The sequence below is a fragment of the Apium graveolens genome, chromosome 1 (assembly GCF_009905375.1).
Source record: "Apium graveolens cultivar Ventura chromosome 1, ASM990537v1, whole genome shotgun sequence".
NCBI lineage: Eukaryota > Viridiplantae > Streptophyta > Magnoliopsida > Apiales > Apiaceae > Apium > Apium graveolens.
The window spans coordinates 38751097-38772474 of record NC_133647.1 but is presented as its reverse complement, the minus strand read 5'-3'; the positions used below and the strand labels follow the sequence as shown (position 1 = coordinate 38772474).

The 21378-nt window shown below is 36.9% G+C and overlaps 1 protein-coding gene and 1 pseudogene across 1 annotated transcript; one reads left to right on the top strand and one right to left on the bottom strand.

Moving 5' to 3' along the window:
* LOC141665232 (very-long-chain aldehyde decarbonylase CER1-like) overlaps positions 1-18767 on the bottom strand; it is a 32927-nt pseudogene extending 14160 nt beyond the window's left edge.
* A 777-nt stretch (positions 18768-19544) lies between these two features.
* On the top strand, positions 19545-20349 carry LOC141719732 (putative germin-like protein 2-1). The gene is made up of 3 exons (XM_074522111.1): positions 19545-19656; positions 19746-19761; positions 19833-20349. Exons 1-3 carry the CDS (start codon positions 19545-19547, stop codon positions 20347-20349), a joined length of 645 nt encoding a protein of 214 aa, XP_074378212.1.
* The last annotated feature ends 1029 nt before the right edge of the window (positions 20350-21378 follow it).

Genomic DNA, 21378 nt, shown 5'->3' with positions numbered 1-21378 from the left:
CACATGCGTTGGGTATTTGCAAAAGGAATGTGGCATCCTGTTTAGCAGGAAAATGAGAACAAATAAGCATTACCATTTTCATGCAAGCTATGAAGGTTTTCAAAGCTGCTAGAATAGAGTAATGAAGTAGCATAGAGCTAGACTTGATAGTTTTGTTTTATTATCTTGTCTTTTTGCTATGTAAACTTGGTGATATATAAACCAAGTGCCGCAAGTAGAACAACAATGAACAATAGACTAAGCAAAAACACATTTTCAGAGAAACATTTGTAAGCTGTATCTTGTAGCATTTCTCTGCAAGTTTAGTTGTTCACTTGTAAAGCAGCTGTGAGATATTCAAGCTTCACAAGGTTCTCTTGATATAAATATAAATATATATATATATATATATATATATATATATATCTCTGGTGGATACATTCAAATCCACCAGAAAGTTTTAAAGACTTGAGTTTTTATTACTTTATGTTTGATTAACTTAACTCTGTATTCCGCACCTTGCAAATCAAACAATTAGATATAAATTGAGTTAGAACCATTTTTTCATAAATCTCAAAAAGTAGCCAGAATTACATTCAACATCCCCTCTGTAATTCTTGTTATATTGTTAGGGAATAACAAAGAGTTTCGAAGCTCGAGAACTCAAGTGTATCAGTGACGGTCCATTTCAGATAGAAAATGGTAGCCCAGTTACAGAAAAGACAAAGAGTTTACTAAACTCACAGTCGATAAAGCAACAATTTTGGCCATTTTAAAGACAGATGCTGACTTTCGACCCCCGAGGCCGATGAAGCCGGGACGTCCTCCGAGTTCTCGATACTGTGACTATCATGAAGATATGGGACACACTATAGAACAATGCTACCAACTAAGCAATCTCATTGATCTAAAATCAGAAAAGGCCACTTCATCCATTACATCGAAGGACAGGGCCAGACTCAGCAAAGACAAGATGATAGAGTAGTCGATGTAATCTTCGGGGGTTACGCCGCCAGAGGCATGTCAAACAACTCTCGAAAGTCTTACGCCCGAGAGGTGTGTAATGTTAATCTTCAATGTCCTAAGAAATACAAACCATCTCCATCTCTTGTCATATCCTTCTAAGATGAAGATTATTCTCCAAATATCATAAGAGGTCATCAGGATGCGCTGGTTATCACTGCCAAAATCGGCACTAATACAGTAAAATAGATCCTTGTCGATAACGGTAGTTCATTCGACATCCTCTATCATCACGCCTTTGCGCGAATGGACACAGGAGACAGAAAACTAGAAAATACACATTCGCCTCTTTACGACTTCACGGGTAATGAGGTAAAAGTTGTCGGAACAATTGACTTGCCGGTACTTTTCGACACGATGCCTTGTCAAGTATGGATAGTTAAGTTCCATGTAATTAGTGCAAACTCAAGCCACAATGCCATTCTAGGCCGAACGACAATATCAGCATTAAAAGCCATTACGTCGATTCCCCATTTAAAGATGAAATTCCCGACTGAGTTTGGAGTAGGGGAGATGTGTGGCGACCAAGCGGTGTCGAGACAATGCTACTTTACTACCGTTCTGCCCAAGAAGCAAGATAGTGATTCTTAAACTGACAACGAGGTCATTAAGATAGACCCCAGTAGCATCATCGACATCCCTAGGGATCCTTCGTTTTCACCTGTCGGTGAAACGGTCGATGTGGCGATATATGAGCATTCCCCGGGTAAAGCTATTAAAGTGGGAAAAGATCTATATCCTCAGATAAAAGATGAATTAATAAGGCTGCTTCGGGAATTCTTAGATATATTTGCATGGTCGCCATCCGACATGTCAGGAATTCCAGCCGACATAGTGAGACACTCCCTACATATCGACCGCCAAAAGAATCCTGTTAAGCAAAAGAGGCGCACATTTTCAGAAGAAAAGTGTCGAGCTATTGAAGATGAGCTTGATCGGATTTTAGTGGCCCGTTTCATTGAGCCGGTAAAATTTCCTACATGGATTGCTAACGTCGTCCTGGTAAAGAAAAGTAACGGGAAATGGTGAATGTGCGTCGATTACTCCGACCTCAACAGAGCATGTCCTAAGGACTATTATCCTTTGCCGAATATAGATCAACTTATCGATGCAACGGCCGGTCATGAACTGCTGTATTTCATGGACGTGTTCTCAGGATATAACCAAATCAGGATGGATGATCAAGATTGGGAACAAACAGCGTTTATCACACACCGAGGGGCCTTCGCTTATCGGAACATTCCTTTTTGGTTAATCAACGCTGGTGCAACATTTCAACGCATGATGGATGAAATATTTAAAAATCAGTTGGGTCGGAACCTCGAGGTATATGTCGACGATATGATAGCCAAATCAAAATTTTCAAGCTGTCATGTCATCGACCTACGAGAGACCTTCGAGAATGTTCGCCGTAGTAACATGCGGTTGAACCCGTTAAAACATTCGTTTGGCTTAAAATCTGGAAAATTCTTAGGATTTCTTGTCTCCCAACAAGGGATCGAGGCCGACCCCTCGCAAATTAAATCCATATCAGATAGGAAAGACCCGTCGACCATTAAAGAGGTTCAACGTCTCACATGTTGCATAACGGCCCTTCGGCGCTTCATACCACAGTCCTCCAAAAAATGTAGTCCCTTTTTCAAAGTTATCAAAGAAGCTTCAAAGAACAAGAAGTTGATATAGGATGACCAATGTAAAGAAAGCTTTAAGGCACTAAAAACGTTTTTGACAAGCCCACCAGTTTTAGTAAGAGCATTGCCTCGTGAAACTCTGAAAGTATACATCTTAGCCTCTAATGGGTCGGTAGCCTCTGTTTTGGTCAAAGATGTAGAGGGACATGAAGCCCCAGTTTACTACATCAGCCATACCCTAAAAGATGTTAAAACTCGTTATCCACATGTGGAAAAACTAATTTATGCTCTTGTTATAGCAAGCAGAAATCTCCGTCACTATTTCCAAGGCCGTCTGATAAAAGTCATGACTGATCAACCCCTGAAGCGTATCTTGCACAAACCGGACAAGACAGGGCGCCTCGCCGCTTGGACAGTGGAACTCAACCAATTTCACATTGAGTATCTACCCTGGAATATGGTGAAGTCCCAAATCTTATCAGACTTCATCGTAGAATGCAAATTTGACAATCCTATAATTGAAAAAACATCATTTCCACAAAAGGCTTGGACTCTTTACGTTGACGGATCATCAATGTCATCATCAGGGGGTGCAGGTGTCATTTTAATCAGTCCAAAGGGATTCAAAATACAACAGGCTTTGAAATTATCATTTCCAGTAACAAACAATGTAGTCGAGTATGAAGCTTTGTTAGCAGGGTTGCACCTAGCGATTGAGTTGGAGGTGAAGATTTTAGAAGCGATTTGCAGCTCGTCGCAAAACAGTTACAAGGTGAGTTCAAGGCACACGATGCTCGAATATCGACATATTTGAAACTGGCCATGACCTTGCTGGAGAAAGTTTTGTCATGGACGATCAAAAACATTTGTAGGGAAGACAATCAATGGGTCGACGCCTTGTGCAAATTAGCATCTTCTGTCGTCACAACGACAGAGGCAATTTATATCGAGGAAAGAAGGGTCCCCTATATTGATATGGAATCTTCGTCCCCTGACATGTTGAAAGTCAATGAAATCTCTTCTATTGCATATTGGCATCAACCTATCTTGGAATACATTTTGCAGAACAAGTTGCCGCAAGATAAGGGTGACGCTAGATCCATATCATACAAGGCAAAGAACTATTATGTGCTAGAAAACAAGTTATATCGACGCGGTCTCGTAGAACCACTGCTTCGATGCTTAGGGCCAGAAGAGTCTAACATATCGATGGTTGAAGTCCATACTAGAATCTGTGGGGACCATCTAGGGGGCAAAAATTTAGCCCTTAAGATAGTGAGGCAAGGTCTGTTTTGGCCTATAATGCGAAGTGATTGTGAAAATTTTGTACGGAAATGTAAGTCTTGTCAGCTATATGAGTCGGTGTCTTATCAACCCTCGGTGGAAATGATTCCGGTGATCAACCCATGCCCTTTCTTTCAGTTGGGAATTGACATCGTGGGCCCTTTCCCAAAATCTAAGAATCAAGCCCAATACATTGTCGTGGCTGTCGACTATACAACAAAATGGATTGAAGCTAGACTTCTGGCCAAGATTCACGAGAAGGGGATGATTGAATTTTTGATGGAATACATTGTCTTCAGATTTGGGGTACCGAGAATCGTTGTAACTGACAATGGAACCCAATTTGTGGGAGAGAAGTTCACATAAACACTTTCACAACTGAAGATAAAACACATCAAGTCATCGGTAGCTTATCCCCAGGCCAACGGACAGGTTGAAGTTTCTAATCGGATAATCCTACAAGGGCTCAAGAAAAGGGTCGATGAGTTACCAAGGCCATGGGTCAATGAATTGCCAAATGTTATCTGGTCTTATAGAATGACCCCTATGAGTTCAACGTGTATATCTCCTTTTAAAATGGCTTTTAGCTTGGAAGCTGTCTCGCCCGTCGATGTGTCTCTCAACTCCCCAAGGGTCGAGTATTTTGATGCTGAAGCATCACATGAAGGAATTCAGCTTCACAATGTTCTTATAAAAGAAGTCAGAGACGAGGCATCGAAAAGAGTTCTCGAACAACAAGCGCGCACAACAACCTACTTTAACAAGAAAGTGAAGGTTAAACAGTTCTCGGCTGGGGATTTAGTCCTTCGAGAGTCGGAAGCATCCCAACCCGCTATAACAGGAAAGTTCAAAGCCCCGTGGGAAGGACTGTATCAAGTGACGGGGGTCGTTGCACCAGGGACATATCGGTTTTTGACGCTCGACGATACGCCTCTCAAGAATGCTTGGAGCGCTATTCACTTGAAGAAATTTTATCAGTAATGAGTTTATTTGAAATGTATGAATCAGAACTACCTTTAATTATTAAAAATTAGTCTTAACGAAAAGGGGTTGATATGAGATCCCCGTTAAAACACCACCCTAAATTATCAATGCAATTTATTACTCTCAATTGTCGTATAATTCGTAAATATAAATATTCGTTACACTAATAAACTCTAGCACACCAAATTAGGGCTCCCTAGAAAGTACATGCATAAAAGTAAAGTTTGAGCAGTTTCTGGGAGGAGACCTAGTTCCTCGAGGGTCGAAGGACCTTATTTGGTAACGGGGGTCGCTGCACCAGGAAAACTATCACCTGTCGAGACTGGAGAAAACACCAATCAAAACTATCTGAAATGCTATCCACTTGAAGAAATATTGTCACTAGATTAAGCCACTTAAGTTGTGGTAATAAAAACAAGAAAGTCAAATTGAACTATATAAATTGGTTTTAACGTAAAGGGGGTTGTTATGAGACCCCGTTAAAGGAAAAATCTTCCCTTTTAAGCTTGCCTACGAAAAATAACACCTTTGAGCAAATCTAGAAGTTCAAGGTAATAGAGATCGGCAAATCAAAACATCACGCCAATATAAAAAAGGAAAGAAAGATTAACAAAGATAATAATACTATCACACAATCAAATACGATTATAAAAAATTACAAAATCCAAAAACGTTATACAAGAACAAGTAAATTACGTAAAGAAAGCCATGGGATATGAGTATGGAAACAAAGATGAGCAATATATGAAGATAAAACATCTAAAGAACCATTTCAGGATACAATTACTGAACTCGAAGTCATTAAATTCCGAAACTTGAAAGGAATATATCCTAAGTCCAATCATGTATGAGGATTTAGGAATAACTTTTATGTAATCTGTTTTGATTTCATTGATATTAATAAAAGACTTGTTTTTTTTATTACGGGCTTTATATATTTAAGTGTTTAAATAAGATATACCATAGTTTAGAGTAAAGCTTTTTTTGGATTATGATGAGATCATAATAGTGAGACCTAAAAAGATGATAACTCTAAACTTAAATAGTTCCTGGTCATAGGATTACTAACTCGTAATTAATAATCCGCAAAGATCGGTACATACTATGCTTGCTTCATTATGAAGGATGTCTGTTCTCATAGACATTTGTGTGGTGACACTATAGCTAGTATGTAGGTGCTTATTATAGAATAAGTTCACTGAACATGACTCGCACAGCTGAACAACTGATGGAGTTCACTCACGTGTCAGCAGTTGTTCACATAGTGATAGTTGTACAAGTATCCTTAGACTTGAGGTCATCATAGTCATCTTGTGTACACTGAACTATGCTTTGGTTTAGTTCTTAGTCTCCAGGGACAATTATTAGGGCTCTTCTGGGTATAGGAATTTGTACACGAAGATAGTGTATGATCAATAAAGGATATACCCCTTCCAGTGAAGGAAGCGAATGTTCAAGGCTGATCCACTTATGCTAGTTCAGGAATCTCTGGCCAGAGTAAATGAAATTAGAAAGGAGTTTCTAATTTGCATAGAACTAAGCATAGTAAATGGTAAGCAAGTGATTGAATTAGATAGGCTTGACACGAGATCCATGCCTTGTATTTAATCGGGACATTGTAGGGTAGAAGGAGTTTATTGTATGGTAACTATTCACTGAATAGGTTCTTGGTATTCTAAGCAGTGAATTCATATTATCCGGATAGTCGCGATATGCTGAAAAGTATCCCTCACGATGTAGAATAAATGTGATTAATTAATTAATCATATTTAATAAATTAGAGAATTTATATAAATAATGATAAAATAGTTTTATTATTATTTATTTCTACTACCGGCTTAATATTGAACCTACAGGGTCACACCATAAAAAGAGAATGATTTAATGGTGGAGGAATTAATTAATAATGGCTAATAATTATTTATTTGTGAAATAAATAATTAATTGGCAAATTTAATAATTGATTAAATGAGATTTAATTGATTATAAATTAATTAAGAAAAGTTCTTAATATTATTAATTAAGGATTTAATTTTTGGAAATTAAATCAAGAGAGAGAATTATTTCTAAAGTGTTTAGAAAAAGGATTAATAATTAAAAGGTGTTTTAATTATTAATGAGAATAATAAATTGGATAATAATAATAATATTTATGGGAAAATTTCAGCTGAAAATTTTGCCTATAAATACACTTATAGACCCTAATTTTATTCCAACCTTTAACCCCAAAACCCAAAAAGTTTGGAAAACCCAATTCTCTCCACCTCCTTCCTCCTCCTTAACATCATTTTCTTAGTGGATACCGGTGGAGTGCTTCACACTTGAGGAGCAACTGCTAAGGATCTCTGATCGTTGTCTCTGAATTAATTTTAAAGGTTAGATTCTATCCCTCGAATTTTTTATTCATGATCTGTATGCTTTTATTTGGATTTTGTATGTGTAAAAGTGTTTTGCCATGCCCCTGCTGCGTTTAAAATCCAACAATGGTATCAGAGCATAGGTTGTATGCATATAGATCTGTGGTAAAAATTTCAGAATTTTATGTGCTTGTATGAATTAATTATGATTTTTACAAGTTATATTATGGATTAATTTTTTCTGATGAGAAATCGTTTCTCAGAATAATTTTCATTGTTGATCTGGGTTCCACAAGTGTTGTAGATCGTCTGGGTATTTTTTTCATAATTTTATGATGTATAGATTTTTTATTATGAATTTTTGAAGTTCTTGTAATTAAATTCGTAATAAAATATAGATATATATATATATATCATATGTTATATATATATATATATATATATATATATATATTATGTCTGTTATCTGCTATTACCTGTGAAAAGCAAAGAAGACAGCAGAAGCTTTTGTCGGCTGTCAGGCGTTGTCAGGCACACAGTTCGAGGAGGACGGCGGCGGCTGAAAAACAAAAAAAAACAAGGGGTGTAACACATTCCGGGAATGCGTTACACACCTGTGGCGCATTCACGGAATGCGTTACACCCTTTAATGGCTTAAAAGGGGTGTAACGCATCACCGGAATGCGTTACAGGGCTTGTAACGCGTTCCTGTAATGCGTTACAGCCCGTCTGTTGATTTTAAAATTGATTTTCTGGGAGTTTCGTAACTCCGTTTTGGGCGTGCAATATACCGTTGGATTCGTTTTTCCGAGACGGATCTAATGGAGTGATCAATTTTAGTTTATATAAAAGTTTTGAACTGTTTATATTTCCATGAAGTGTTTTAAAGCTGTTTTTGATTGTTTCAATTGATTTTAAATGCTTCATGTGATACGTAGAGATGTATAATGCTTAGACTAATGTGCTAGATGATGTAACATGCCTACCTTGATGTTTATTCATGTTGATATATGTGATATATGCTTAGTTTATCATGCGATGATAGATTTAAGTGAACTTAAATGAACATAAGGCGCTTGTTAGACAACCTAGTATAGTGAAATAGTTTCATAACCTTAAAAACAATATTATGAATACAATCATGAGATTCTTGTGTTTATGAAACATGTAATTGAATATGAATTTTCGATATGAGAGAAAGGATGATTCTGTCAACAACAGATTTCTATCTGTAAGAAAGGGTTATTAAGTGACGCCTCTTGACAATGCTCCACCCGATCTGGGAATCATCTGATTATTGATTATTGATTTGAAATATTTAATTTTAAAGGAAGAATTTCTTTATAATATGATTATGATTGTAACGTAATATAATCTCTCTAAAAATAAATAATATCAAGTAGTAACTGGCCAATGACACAACGGGCTTGTGTCGGTCATAGCCTTCCAACATGATAGAAAAGTAGTTCTTATTTTTGAATCATTGTCGGTTCGTGCTACAGCCGAGGGCTTTGATTTCGAAATAATAAATACTTGTCTATTACATAGAGATGTGTACATTGAATAAGAATCTAAAGGTCGGTACGTGCTACAGCCGTGGGCCTTTGGGGACTGATTCAACTGTACGGAATGTTGGGTTAGACTTGACTTAGAATATTGAGTTTGTCGTGCTACAGCCGAGACTCAATTATTCAAGAGGCTAAAGTTTGATTAGGGAATAACATAAGATGTAATTGACAAGAGTTGTCTGCCTATTGAACATTGCATGGCGGTTCGTGCTACAGCCAGGGTTGTGTAATGTAATGTAGGATCCCTATTCCCACTAGCATTATGAATGCTTAATTTTTCACGTAGAGGGTTGAATAAATTAGATAAACTAGTGGGAGCCAGTTATGAATAAAAACCCGATTAATGTAGTATTTTGAAATGAAATCGAATATTTGCTAAGTGTTGTTATGTGTTTATCATTTACAGATTTACAATTTACATTATGTCTTCTGCACTGTCACTCAGGAGCATACTAGATGCTCATAAATTGACTGGTCCTAATTATGCTGACTGGCTTCGAAACTTGAGAATTGTTCTCAGGATTGAGAAGCTGGAATACGTGATTGACTCACCTAAGCCTACTGAACCTGCTAGTGATGCACATAATGATGAACATGTTGTGTATCGTAAGTGGATAGATGATGCAAATGTTGCTCAATGCATCGTGCTAGCTTCCATGAACATTGAGCTACAGAAGCAACATGAGCATATGGATGCTCACACTATCCTCATGCATCTACTAGAGTTGTATAATGTGGCGGGGAGGACAGCTCGATATGAGATATCGAAGGAGCTGTTCGGGTGTAGGATATCTGAGGGATCATCTGTGAATGACCATGTACTTAAGATGATCAATTTGATTGAACGTCTTGGACAACTTGGTTTTGCCATGGATGGGGTGCTGAGCCAAGACTTGGTCTTGCAATCGCTTCCGAGTTTGTTCTCACAGTTTGTTGTGAACTTTCACATGAATAAGTTGGATGTCAGCCTGCCTGAACTCCACAACATGTTGAAGACTGTGGAATCGAATTTTCCCCTAAGAAGAGTTTTGTTCTTCTAATTGGTGAAGGTTCCAATCCTAAGAAAAGGAAGAGGAACCCTTCCAAGAAGAAGAAAGTAGGTGAGAAAATGCCGGTTCCACCAAAAGCTGAAGACCCCAAGAGCAAAGTTGTTTGCTTTCACTGTAACAAGGGGGGCACTGGAAGAAGAACAACAAGGTTTACCTTGCAGAATTGAAGAAGAAGGGTAGTGAGACTGCCGCTTCTGATTCAGGTATGTTTATGATAGAAGTGAATATGTCATTTCTACTTGGGTATTCGATACCGCCTATGGTTCTCATATCTGCAATTTGTTGCAGGGACCAAGGAGAAGTAGGACTCTTGAGGAAGAGGAGGTGATTCTACTGATGGGAAATGGAGCAAGAGTTGCTGCTGAAGATGTAGAATCATTTCATTTACATATGCCTACGGGCAAGACTATTGTTTGAAATAATTGTTATTTTGTTCCCTCGATTGTGAGAAATATTATTCCCATGTTAGACTTGGCTGGATTTTCATTTATTATTGAGAATAATGAATGTTCTATTCTTAGAGATAATATTCTTTATGGACATGGTACTTTAAATAATGGTCTGTATAAATGTGACATAATTTACTTCAGATTGAACAAACTAATAAAAGAAAAGGGATGATGAAATTCTCACTTCATTATGGCACTGCAGTCTCCATTTAGTAGACATGGAGAGAGGGCTTCAAATTTGCTAGGAATGGTACACACAGATGTATGTGGACCAATGTCTACGCAAGCCATGGGTGGATTTTCATACTTCATTACTTTCATAGATGATAGATCTGGATTCAGATATGTGTTTGATGAAACACAAGTCTGAGGCCTTTGAAAAGTTCAAAGAATATCAGTATGAAGTGGAGAAACAACCAAATATAGTATTATAATTCTTCGATTAGATCGAGGTGGTGAATACTTGAATGGAGAGTTTCTAGATTATCTCAAAGTAAATGGTATAGTCTCCCAGTGGATGCCTCCAGATTGGTATCTGAAAGGAGAAATCGAACTTTGTTAGACATAGTTCGGTCCATGTTGAGCTATGCAAATCTTCCAGTATTCCTATGGGGTTATGCATTGGAAACCTCAGTATATTTACCGAATATGGTGCCTTCCAAAATCTGTTCCTCAAACTCCGTATGAGATATGGAAAGAAAGGAAACCGAGTCTTAAACACGTTAAGATTTGGGGATGTCCAGCTTATGTCAAGTAAGTTGACCCAGATAAGCTGGAATATCGATCCGTAAAATGTAGTTTTGTGGGATATCCTAAAGAGATTTTAGGGTATTACTTTTACACCGATCATCGGGTGTTTGTCTCCAGACATGCTAGCTTCTTGGAAAAGGAGTTTATCCTTGAAGGAAACAGTGGGAGCAAAATTGAACTTGATGAAGTTCAAGAAGCACAAACTACTACAGATCAAGTGGAAACACCTGTTCTGACTGAACAACCTTTTGTGGAACAGCCCATTCATAGATCAGGGAGAGTGTCTCGCCAACCTGAGAGTTAATATGGCCTTGTCATTGAGAATGACAATGAGTTGTCGATCATTGATGATGACGACCCTGTGACCTATAATGAGGCTATGAGTAGTGTTGACTCAGAGAAATGGCATAGTGCCATGAAATCCAGAATGGAATCTATGTATACGGTATATAAAAGATAAATTATAGCAGATGGCCAGGTGGAGACCTATAAGGCCAGGCTTGTGGCAAAAGGATTCAAACAAAGGCAATGGATTGACTTTGATGAAACCTTTTACCTGTAGCCCTGTTAAAATCAGTTCGGATTTTGCTTGCGAATGCTGCTTACTACGACTATGAAATCTGGCAGATGGCTAGATGGTTTTCTTTCCAAGGGAAATAAAAACCTAGTGTGTAAGCTGCTGCGAACCATATGTGGTTTAAAGCAAGCTTCTCGAAAGATGGAACATTCGTTTTGATGAGACAATCAAAGAGTTTGATTTTATCAAAAACGTAGATGAACCATGCGTCTACAAAAGGGTTAGTGGGAGCGCGGTAACATTTCTTGTATTGTATTGAATTAGAGTTGACACACATAATAACATAGCAGACCCACTCACAAAGCTACTTTATGAAAGTCACTTTGATCGTCATAAAGACAAGATGGGTATTAGATACCAGAGTGATTGGCTTTAGTACAAGTGGGAGATTGAAAGGAATATGTCCTAAGTCTAATAATGTATGAGGATTTAGGAATAACTTTTATGTAATCTGTTTTGATTTCATTGATATTAATAAAAGACTTGTTTTGTTTTTATTACGGGCTTTATCTATTTAAGTGTTTAAATAAGATATACCATAGTTTAGAGTAAAGCTTTTTATGGATTATGATGAGATCATAATAGTGAGACCTAAAAAGATGATAACTCTAAACTTAAATAGTTCCTGGTCATAGGATTACTAACTCGTAATTAATAATCCGCAAAGATCGGTACATACTATGCTTGCTTCATTATGAAGGATGTCTGTTCTCATAGACATTTGTGTGGTGACACTATAGCTAGTATGTAGGTGCTTATTATAGAATAAGTTCACTGAACATGACTCGCACAGCTGAACAACTGATGGAGTTCACTCACGTGTCAGCAGTTGTTCACATAGTGATAGTTGTACAAGTATCCTTAGACTTGAGGTCATCATAGTCATCTTGTGTACACTAAACTATGCTTTGGTTTAGTTCTTAGTCTCCAGGGACAATTATTAGGGCTCTTCTGGGTATAGGAATTTGTACACGAAGATAGTGTATGATCAATAAAGGATCTACCCCTTCCAGTGAAGGAAGCGAATGTTCAAGGCTGATCCACTTATGCTAGTTCAGGAATCTCTGGCCAGAGTAAATGAAATTAGAAAGGAGTTTCTAATTTGCATAAAACTAAGCATAATAAATGGTAAGCAAGTGATTGAATTAGATAGGCTTGACACGAGATCCATGCCTTGTATTTAATCGGGACATTGTAGGGTAGAAGGAGTTTATTGTACGGTAACTATTCACTGAATAGGTTCTTGGTATTCTAAGCAGTGAATTCATATTATCCGGATAGTCGCGATATGCTGAAAAGTATCCCTCACGATGTAGAATAAATGTGATTAATTAATTAATCATATTTAATAAATTAGAGAATTTATATAAATAATGATAAAATAGTTTTATTATTATTTATTTCTACTACCGGCTTAATATTGAACCTACAGGGTCACACCATTAAAAGAGAATGATTTAATGGTGGAGGAATTAATTAATAATGGGTAATAATTATTTATTTGTGAAATAAATAATTAATTGGAAAATTTAATAATTGATTAAATGAGATTTAATTGATTATAAATTAATTAAGAAAAGTTCTTAATATTATTAATTAAGGATTTAATTTTTGGAAATTAAATCAAGAGAGAGAATTATTTCTAAAGTGTTTAGAAAAAGGATTAATAATTAAAATGTGTTTTAATTATTAATGAGAATAATAAATGGGATAATAATAATAATAATATTTATGGGAAAATTTCAGCTGAATTTTTTTCCTATAAATACACTTATAGACCCTAATTTTATTCCAACCTTTAACCCCAAAACCCAAAAAGTTTGGAAAACCTAATTCTCTCCACCTCCTTCCTCCTCCTTAACATCGTTTTCTTGATGGATACCGGTGGAGTGCTTCACACTTGAGGAGCAACTGCTAAGGATCTCTGATAGTTGTCTCCGAATTAATTTTAAAGGTTAGATTCGATCCCTCGAATTTTTTATTCATGATCTGTATGCTTTTATTTGGATTTTGTATGTGTAAAAGTGTTTTGCCATGCCCCCGCTGCGTTTAAAATCCAACAAAACCAACAGCTAACCTTAATAAAAATTTATAGTAAAGTCGAAAATACGCTCGCGGTAGCAAAATAAGTCAGACATCATCTTCATGAGAGATGACTAAATTCAAATTCGTCATAAAACCAGAACGTACGTAATCAAATTAAAACATATTTCTGAAATTACATCGACCAACGAGAAATTCCTCTCCTTCAAGGGTCGACATCTTTCTCCTTATGCTCCTCATCATAGTTTCAGAGGTAATCCACGAAACCATGCCCACTCACATCGAAGCCGGAAATCTCCATTCTTTTAATACAACTCCCATATCCATCTCCGAGGGCCCCAGCTATATCTTCGATACCTTTCTCTACCTCCAGTTCAAATTCAGATTTGCCATCTCTAAGGTCTCATTCTTCTCGCGAAGGGCAGTCAGCTCGACCTCTAGAGCCTCACGCTTCTTTGTTTCTTTACCAAGCGAGGTCTCAAGGCTCTTCACTCGAGACCCAACATCCTCTGACTCTTTGATTAGTCGACCATTGGACAACTCTAGTTCACTTATATGTGAATCAACAACACAGAAAATACAACAATCATATACTTAAAAGTACATAAGAAATACGTAGGGAAGACAAGTTAAGAAATTTACCGTCATATCAAAATTATTATTATTATATGTATAGTAATAAATAAATAGTAAAAATAAAAAGGAAGAAGAAAAGAAAAGCGAAAACAACAACATACCTTGGCCCGGAAACCTGAATTAGCTTTCGAAAGCTCGACAATTCGACTCTTAGCATCACTCAAATCATTCTCAAGCTTCTTCTTTTCTCTCTTTAGTAAATCACGCTCCTCCTCCACCTTCGAGGGGGAGCTCTTTCTTTCACCAGTCTTATATTCTTCAAGAATATGCATCACATCGGATAAATACTGGTTAGACATAAACCACAGGCAATGAAGACATCAAGTCAAGTATGATAAAAAGGGGGATCTACAAGTACGTAAAATAAATAGATATCGAGTAAACCTATGATAAAACATGCTTACCCTCCCAGCTCTCCCCAGGCATCGATCAACGAGCTCAGATCTGGACCTCTTAGCATAAGCGCTGGAATCTTGAGGTAGATTGAAGACTCGGAAAGCCCGCAGAGGAGCCGTCCCAGCAAGCCACCTCTCAGAAGGACGGATCTCCACATGAATAACTTCTTGGCTTGCCTCGACATCAACAGTGGGGAGCATAATTCCTCGGTTTCCAATTATGGTTAAGGTCCTGTTTACACCACTTCCCGCAGCATCATCACAAGTCTTCTTACCAGCGATCTCAGGGGTCTCAACAGCTACACTTCGTGACCTTTTCCGGGAAGCATTCCCCGTTCCTTCACAAGTAACACGCTCAGATCCGCCAACAACTTTATTTCCACGATCGTCTAAAAGCTCAATAGAAATCATCTTTGACGAAGTATTTTCATCAACTCTTGGCATGTCAACAGCCCCGACCCTCGACTTCTTAACAAGCATCATCATGGCCTTGTCCATTTCAACCAATACTCCACTCTCTAAGAACCGTTTCAAAGGTTGACCTGCAACTAAAATAGAAGAGTAATTTTTAGGAAAAAGATTTCAAATAATGTATAATAAATACAAGAAAAAGAGAAGAGGAAGAAGTAAGCAGTGTAAAGGAGTTTTTTTTGTTTCAAGAATATAAATAATAAGTCTCTTCCGATGGTGATCTTCTACGAGTTTACTATCTTTCAAGTCATTGTTAGTGTAAACGGGCCTCGACCCTTGAAATTCGTCGAGATACGCAGCATCATACTTATCTAGATTATTCACATAGTCGAGAGTCAACTGAGGTACTTTGCGACATGGCCTGACAAACTCTAAATCTTTCCCACCTAAGTATACCCATTTAGGGTGGTAACCTGAGTTAGAAGACTTGACACTAAAAATCTTAGGTCGCTTACTTTAGTGTCAAAATATACCTGGCCATTATGATACCTGACATGATAAATAGAAAAGAATAACTTAACCGACGGGATTCGATCCCTCTCGTTGCATAAGGCTATAAAGCTACTTACTGAGCAACGAAGTTGGACGACAATTGAGCTATCCCACACCCTATAGCCTCGTACATCGCCAGATGAAAGGGATGCATCGGAAGCCGGAGACCATATTCGAACATAATCAACGGCACACCGTGCATCCCGAACTCCGGCATCACCCATATCCTATCGTCGGCTCCCGGAACTCGTAACTTATACCCATTTTTTAAATCAACCCAAGATCCCAATTTAGTCATATTTAATTTATGATTAGAAAAATGGCTAATGTAGTCGAGACTACAGCCACGGGGAAATTCAAGAAAACCCAACTCCCGACTCTCCTGAAGAACTCGATTCCTATACGCTAAAGTACGAGGACTTATCGGCGGAGATGCTTTAGATGCTATCTCAACACCGGAGAAAAGCTCTTCTTCATTCATAAAGTCGAAAGATTTACAAGAATTTAAATTCGGAATTTCTAAATTATCTAAGTTTATAACAGATTTCTCGTCTCCCTCCTCTAGGGGACGTTTTTCAGGGTTACGAAAAGGGTTGGTTTTCGAAGAAGAAGATCCTAAATCGGCCATGGAAGATTTAATTCAAGAACCAGACCAATAACTAGTAAAACAAGAAATAGATTATCTAAAGAACTATGTTTGAACTGAGAAACTATTAGACACGAGCCGCTAATTAAACAAAAAAGCAAGGAAATTTAGAAGAAAGATGAACTTACAGGAGAAATGGAGGAGATGGAGAGAAGATATGCCCTTCAAATACCGCAGTCTGCCTTTTGATTAAATGAAAGGGAAGTTGAAGAGACTCCCTATATTCAAATTAGAATATATTACTCATCCTACTATTCCCCCCATCCCGCTCATATAAAAATAATAATAATAATAATAATAAGAGAGAAGAGAAGAAATAAGAAAAGGAACAAAAACAAATAACAAAAAATAAAATATAAACAATAATTAAATAAATCTTTAATTATTATTTTCTCTTTTGCTTTATTTTAATTTGGATGTGTAGGTTGTAATTAGAGAACAAATAGCAAATCTAAAGATATTGCAACAATGTTCGTGTGGGACAAATGTTGGGCCAAAGAAAGAGGAATGACTCAAAATAGGAAATTAGAACCTTAGAAGAATAGGAGTTTGTAATAAAAAACCCAATAAAAGACAGCAAAAAGCCCAAAAAGGCTCCTTATAAATATAGGTCAATGGTCTCACTTGTAAATGGTTGCAAAAATAAGTATCAATAAAGAGTATTGTTTCTCACATAAACATGGCTCATATTTGGGGTCATCACTTTTCTTTGCCAGTTAACTGGCGTTTCGGAAAGTACTGCATATACAAATCAACAATTTAGCATCATCGTGTTACGCAATTAGACTTATAAAAAGAATATATAGTAATAATCAGTCTCTAGATAAATTAAACATACTTGGACATTGAATCTAGGAATTGTCCATGACTGAAGTCTGAGCTTTCCGAACTGATTCCTCTAAGTAATGACTGTTTTTCCATAAAAAAAGTGATGATCATTGACCACTATGTCACTGGAGACATTAGCTTTAGTTACCATTTCAACTTCTGTGGCTCAGACGAAACAGAAGCAAATCCTAAGCGTAGATGATAAATAGATTCTGCAGTAGTTTAATTAGTTAAGTGAACAACATCGGGTTTGTCTTTTTATTTCTCTAGAGATGTTTGATGTAAAGTTTCACTACAAATATCCATTGTTTCGTAGATGTGATCATAAATAGGCATGAAAAGTGAGAGATTTGTTCTGAATTGAGTGTGATGAAGAGAATGGAATGAAGGTGTGTACAATAAGTACTTAAGGGGAGGAAGACATTGAATATCCAGTAAGGAACAAATTCGAAATTATATTGTCCCAAGTTGTTTGGGAAATCAAATATTCCAATGTAGCCGAATATAGCAATAATTGATGCAGTCCCCTGTGAGATTTAGAAGCACCATTGGTGCTCCAAAGAGTGTGATATATGCTAAATGCTCTGCAAATGGATGAACAATAGCTGCAAATTTTTAGTAAGTTCCACGAAATTAGTAACCGACTTTCATAAGCCACCTTCCATTGAGCATGTGTAGCACACATAGAAAACACGTAAAAAAGAGTAATGTTGCATAATCTTGCATGTAATAGGCTCTGTTACAATTGAAGAGTGATGCTGAGAGTGGTAGCGAGAGTATAGATAATGATGATGAAGTGATCGGTGGAACCAATAGTAAAGAAACTCAATTGGACCAACATGAAGCAAAAAAGTAAGTATTGCACCATCAGCCCTCCACAATGGCACTTTCACAATGGCACTTTCGCAATGGCTGGATCAACGAAACTATTTATGTAGTAAACAAACGAGACCATCAAGATAATATCATCCCTGTGACATCAATAGATAAAAAAATCTCATTCAACTTGTTGGAAAAAATATAAGCGTGCAAAAGTGGAATACCAATCTCTTTCTCTATCAACTTGTTCGAACTCAATGTTCTTGTCAACAATTCTGAGCTTTGCTGTTCGATAACGAGAATACGAAATCCAAATCTGGCTATGAATCATTCTCCACAACATAAATGGAAAAACAAGAACATTGAAGAGGTTTATGTCTCCTGCTTCATTTGTAGCGAAAACTTAGATGCTATGTGCTACGAATGGCACCAAAAGTGCATACTATCAAAAGAAAACAAGAACAATTAACTCAAATTATAATGTACAAAATTAGATGACAAAATGCTATTTATGTATAAATGTATAATACCTTGAAGTTTCCCAATGGCTTCCACGGCCAGTCACTAAGAAAACCCGGTGTTGAGGCCAATCTTAAGTCACTCTTGAGGTTACTTGTTTAGAGGGTACTAGTTGCTTGAGAAGTTAGAGATTTTAAGGTCTTATATACATGTGTTTGTGACTGTAACACTTCACAAAACTTTTGTTTAAGATGTTTGTGCAAATTAAGTAGCTGTAAACCAGACAATGGATGCAGTTATATCATTTCCACATGATACAAATGCCATTTGAAAGTGACCACGTTTTGAGATTACAAATTTGATTCCACTTGATTGCTCTTACCCTTTGAAACCCTTTTGCAAATTAATTACTTACGAGGGTTCTTGCTGGTTAACGCCGCGTCACTTATTTTATAAAGAAAATGTTATCAGATACCTCCTAATATTATGTGTGTAACATCAATGTTGATATAATTTTATAATTGAAGTAAATAGAGTTCTTGGTGAGTAAAAGTATGTCCGACTGCCATGGAAAGATTATTACTTATAGAGGAAGAGAAAATTGTTCTTGACTAGCTACCTGTCGTAGAACTACTCCATTGTGCCAAAAAATTTAAAATCGACCGGACTTCTCTGGCAAATGTAGTAAAATAAAAATTTAACACCGTTATGCTAGTTAAGTTAGACTAAAGGGAGAAAATGCCGTGTTTGCAGTCACTAATGAAACAAGGGGAATAATGGTCTGCCTGCATATAGCTTAGCTACACAGCTTCTTCTGAGTTGTTCTTGAATATAGACAAGTTCATGGTTTTTAATTAAAGGTGGACAAGGTCAAGTAACTGCAATACTTGGTCTCCATAACTACTCCATAACTATGAAAATAACACTTTCACACAAAATCTGTCAGCGGCCGGCATGCAATTTTAAATTTTCATGTTGTATCTTTTCCTTTTGTTCATTATCGAAATTTTGGCACAAAGTTGAACTACTTAACTCTTTTAAAACACTCACAACTCAATAAAACCTTTCTCTTTAATCTGTACTCCATATTTTTATTCATTCTTAATGGCTATAAAATTTATTTACCTAGGCTTGTTGGCAATGATGTTCGTTATTGCTTTGTCCAGTGATGGTAGTTCTCTACAAGATTTTTGTGTTGCTGATCTTAAGAGTTCCGGTAAGATTATAATCACAATTTATCACATGAGGTTAAACAGTTTTAATTAGTCATACAAATTGAAGTGCACAATGTACATATTTATATAGTGATTTTCCATGGATGGTTTATATCGTTATGTATGAAAATATCTCTAGCGTATAGTTTAACAAATTTAATTTGATTACAACTCTAAGCAAGGATCCTAAGCTTATCACAGCCCGTGATTTTTCTTTAACTGGACTTCATCTTGGTGACACCTCGAATGCTGTTGGCTCAAAGGCGACACCTGCATTTGCATTTGCTGCACATATACCAGGACTTAACACCCTTGGCATTTCAATGGTGCGCCTTGACATAGCACCATCAGGCATAAACCCTCTCCACACACACCCACGTGCTACTGAAATTCTTACAGTTATTGAAGGTACTCTCGAAGTTGGATTTATCACCTCCAACCCTGATTATCGGCTCATTACCAAGATACTTAATAAGGGAGATGTGTTTGTGTTCCCCGAGGGTCTTATCCATTACCAGAAAAATGTTGAAAAGTCTCATGCAGTTGCGATTGGAGCTCTAAACAGCCAGAACCCTGGTGTTATTACAATTGCTAATGCATTGTTTGGGTCAAACCCTTCGATTCCTAGTGACCTTTTGGAAAAGGCTTTCCAAGTTGATAAAAAGTTGATCCCTGTGATGCGGTCACAATTTTAGATTTAATTACTACATTTATTTGCTTGGAGAAGTGTCAAGATCCATGTAGTACGACTAATTCTGTACATTCATTGTTTTTTTTGAAAATTGTGATTTGTTTATCTATACCTGTCTGAATTTATTCAAATAGTCCATAATGAAAGAGTTGCTAGAGTTCAATTAGACTGGTGAAATTTGATTTATATATTTCACAAATTTAGTTCCATTCCAGTCTATAAAAATATGCACCTGGCTAATGGGACATGAAATGCTACTACTGCTACACTACTCTTACTAAGTCCATGTTAGTCAAGTAGTTATTTGGTCAAAGGGTGTTTAGGTAAATAGTCACTTCATATAAAAAAGTCGGCTATCGATTCTTTTAGGAGGCTGGTTGTATAAAAGTAGTGAAAGCAACATTTTTTAGGATTGAGATTGATAAATACAGCTTAAGATCATGAATGACTAATTGTGTATTTCTCGTTTCTGTGACTTCATCTTTTTCTTTATGGTATCAGAGCGAGTCATTGAGAATGTGAGATTACTCCACTAAAGTCATAAGACATGTTAAAAAGCTTGTGAAATCGTTATAATCTTTGTGTAAGAATATCAAATGAGAGTAGATTTGTGATTAATTGAGTGTATATTATAAGATCGAAGTTGTTGATAATGGTGGCGAGTCGATTTTCATTTGCAGAATCCATTATTTCTTCATCCAAGTGATGGACCGACTTCAGTTAGTGTTATAAAACTGCAAGGATCAGGTGATTATCAAACTTGTAAGAGGTCAATGGAGATTCAATTAGCTTCAAAGCGAAAGCTAGGGTTTGTGACTGGAACAGAGATCAAGAGTGCGACTGATGCAACTGAGGCTGTGCAATGGGATACGTGTAATACGACGGTAATCTCTTGGCTTCATAATAATGTATCTGATGCGATCAAGAAATCGATATTATTTGTTAATTCTGCGAGTCAGATCTGGAAATTGTTAGAGAGTCATTTTCATGTAACAAACGGTTCAAGAAAGTATAAAATAAGTAAAGATCTGTT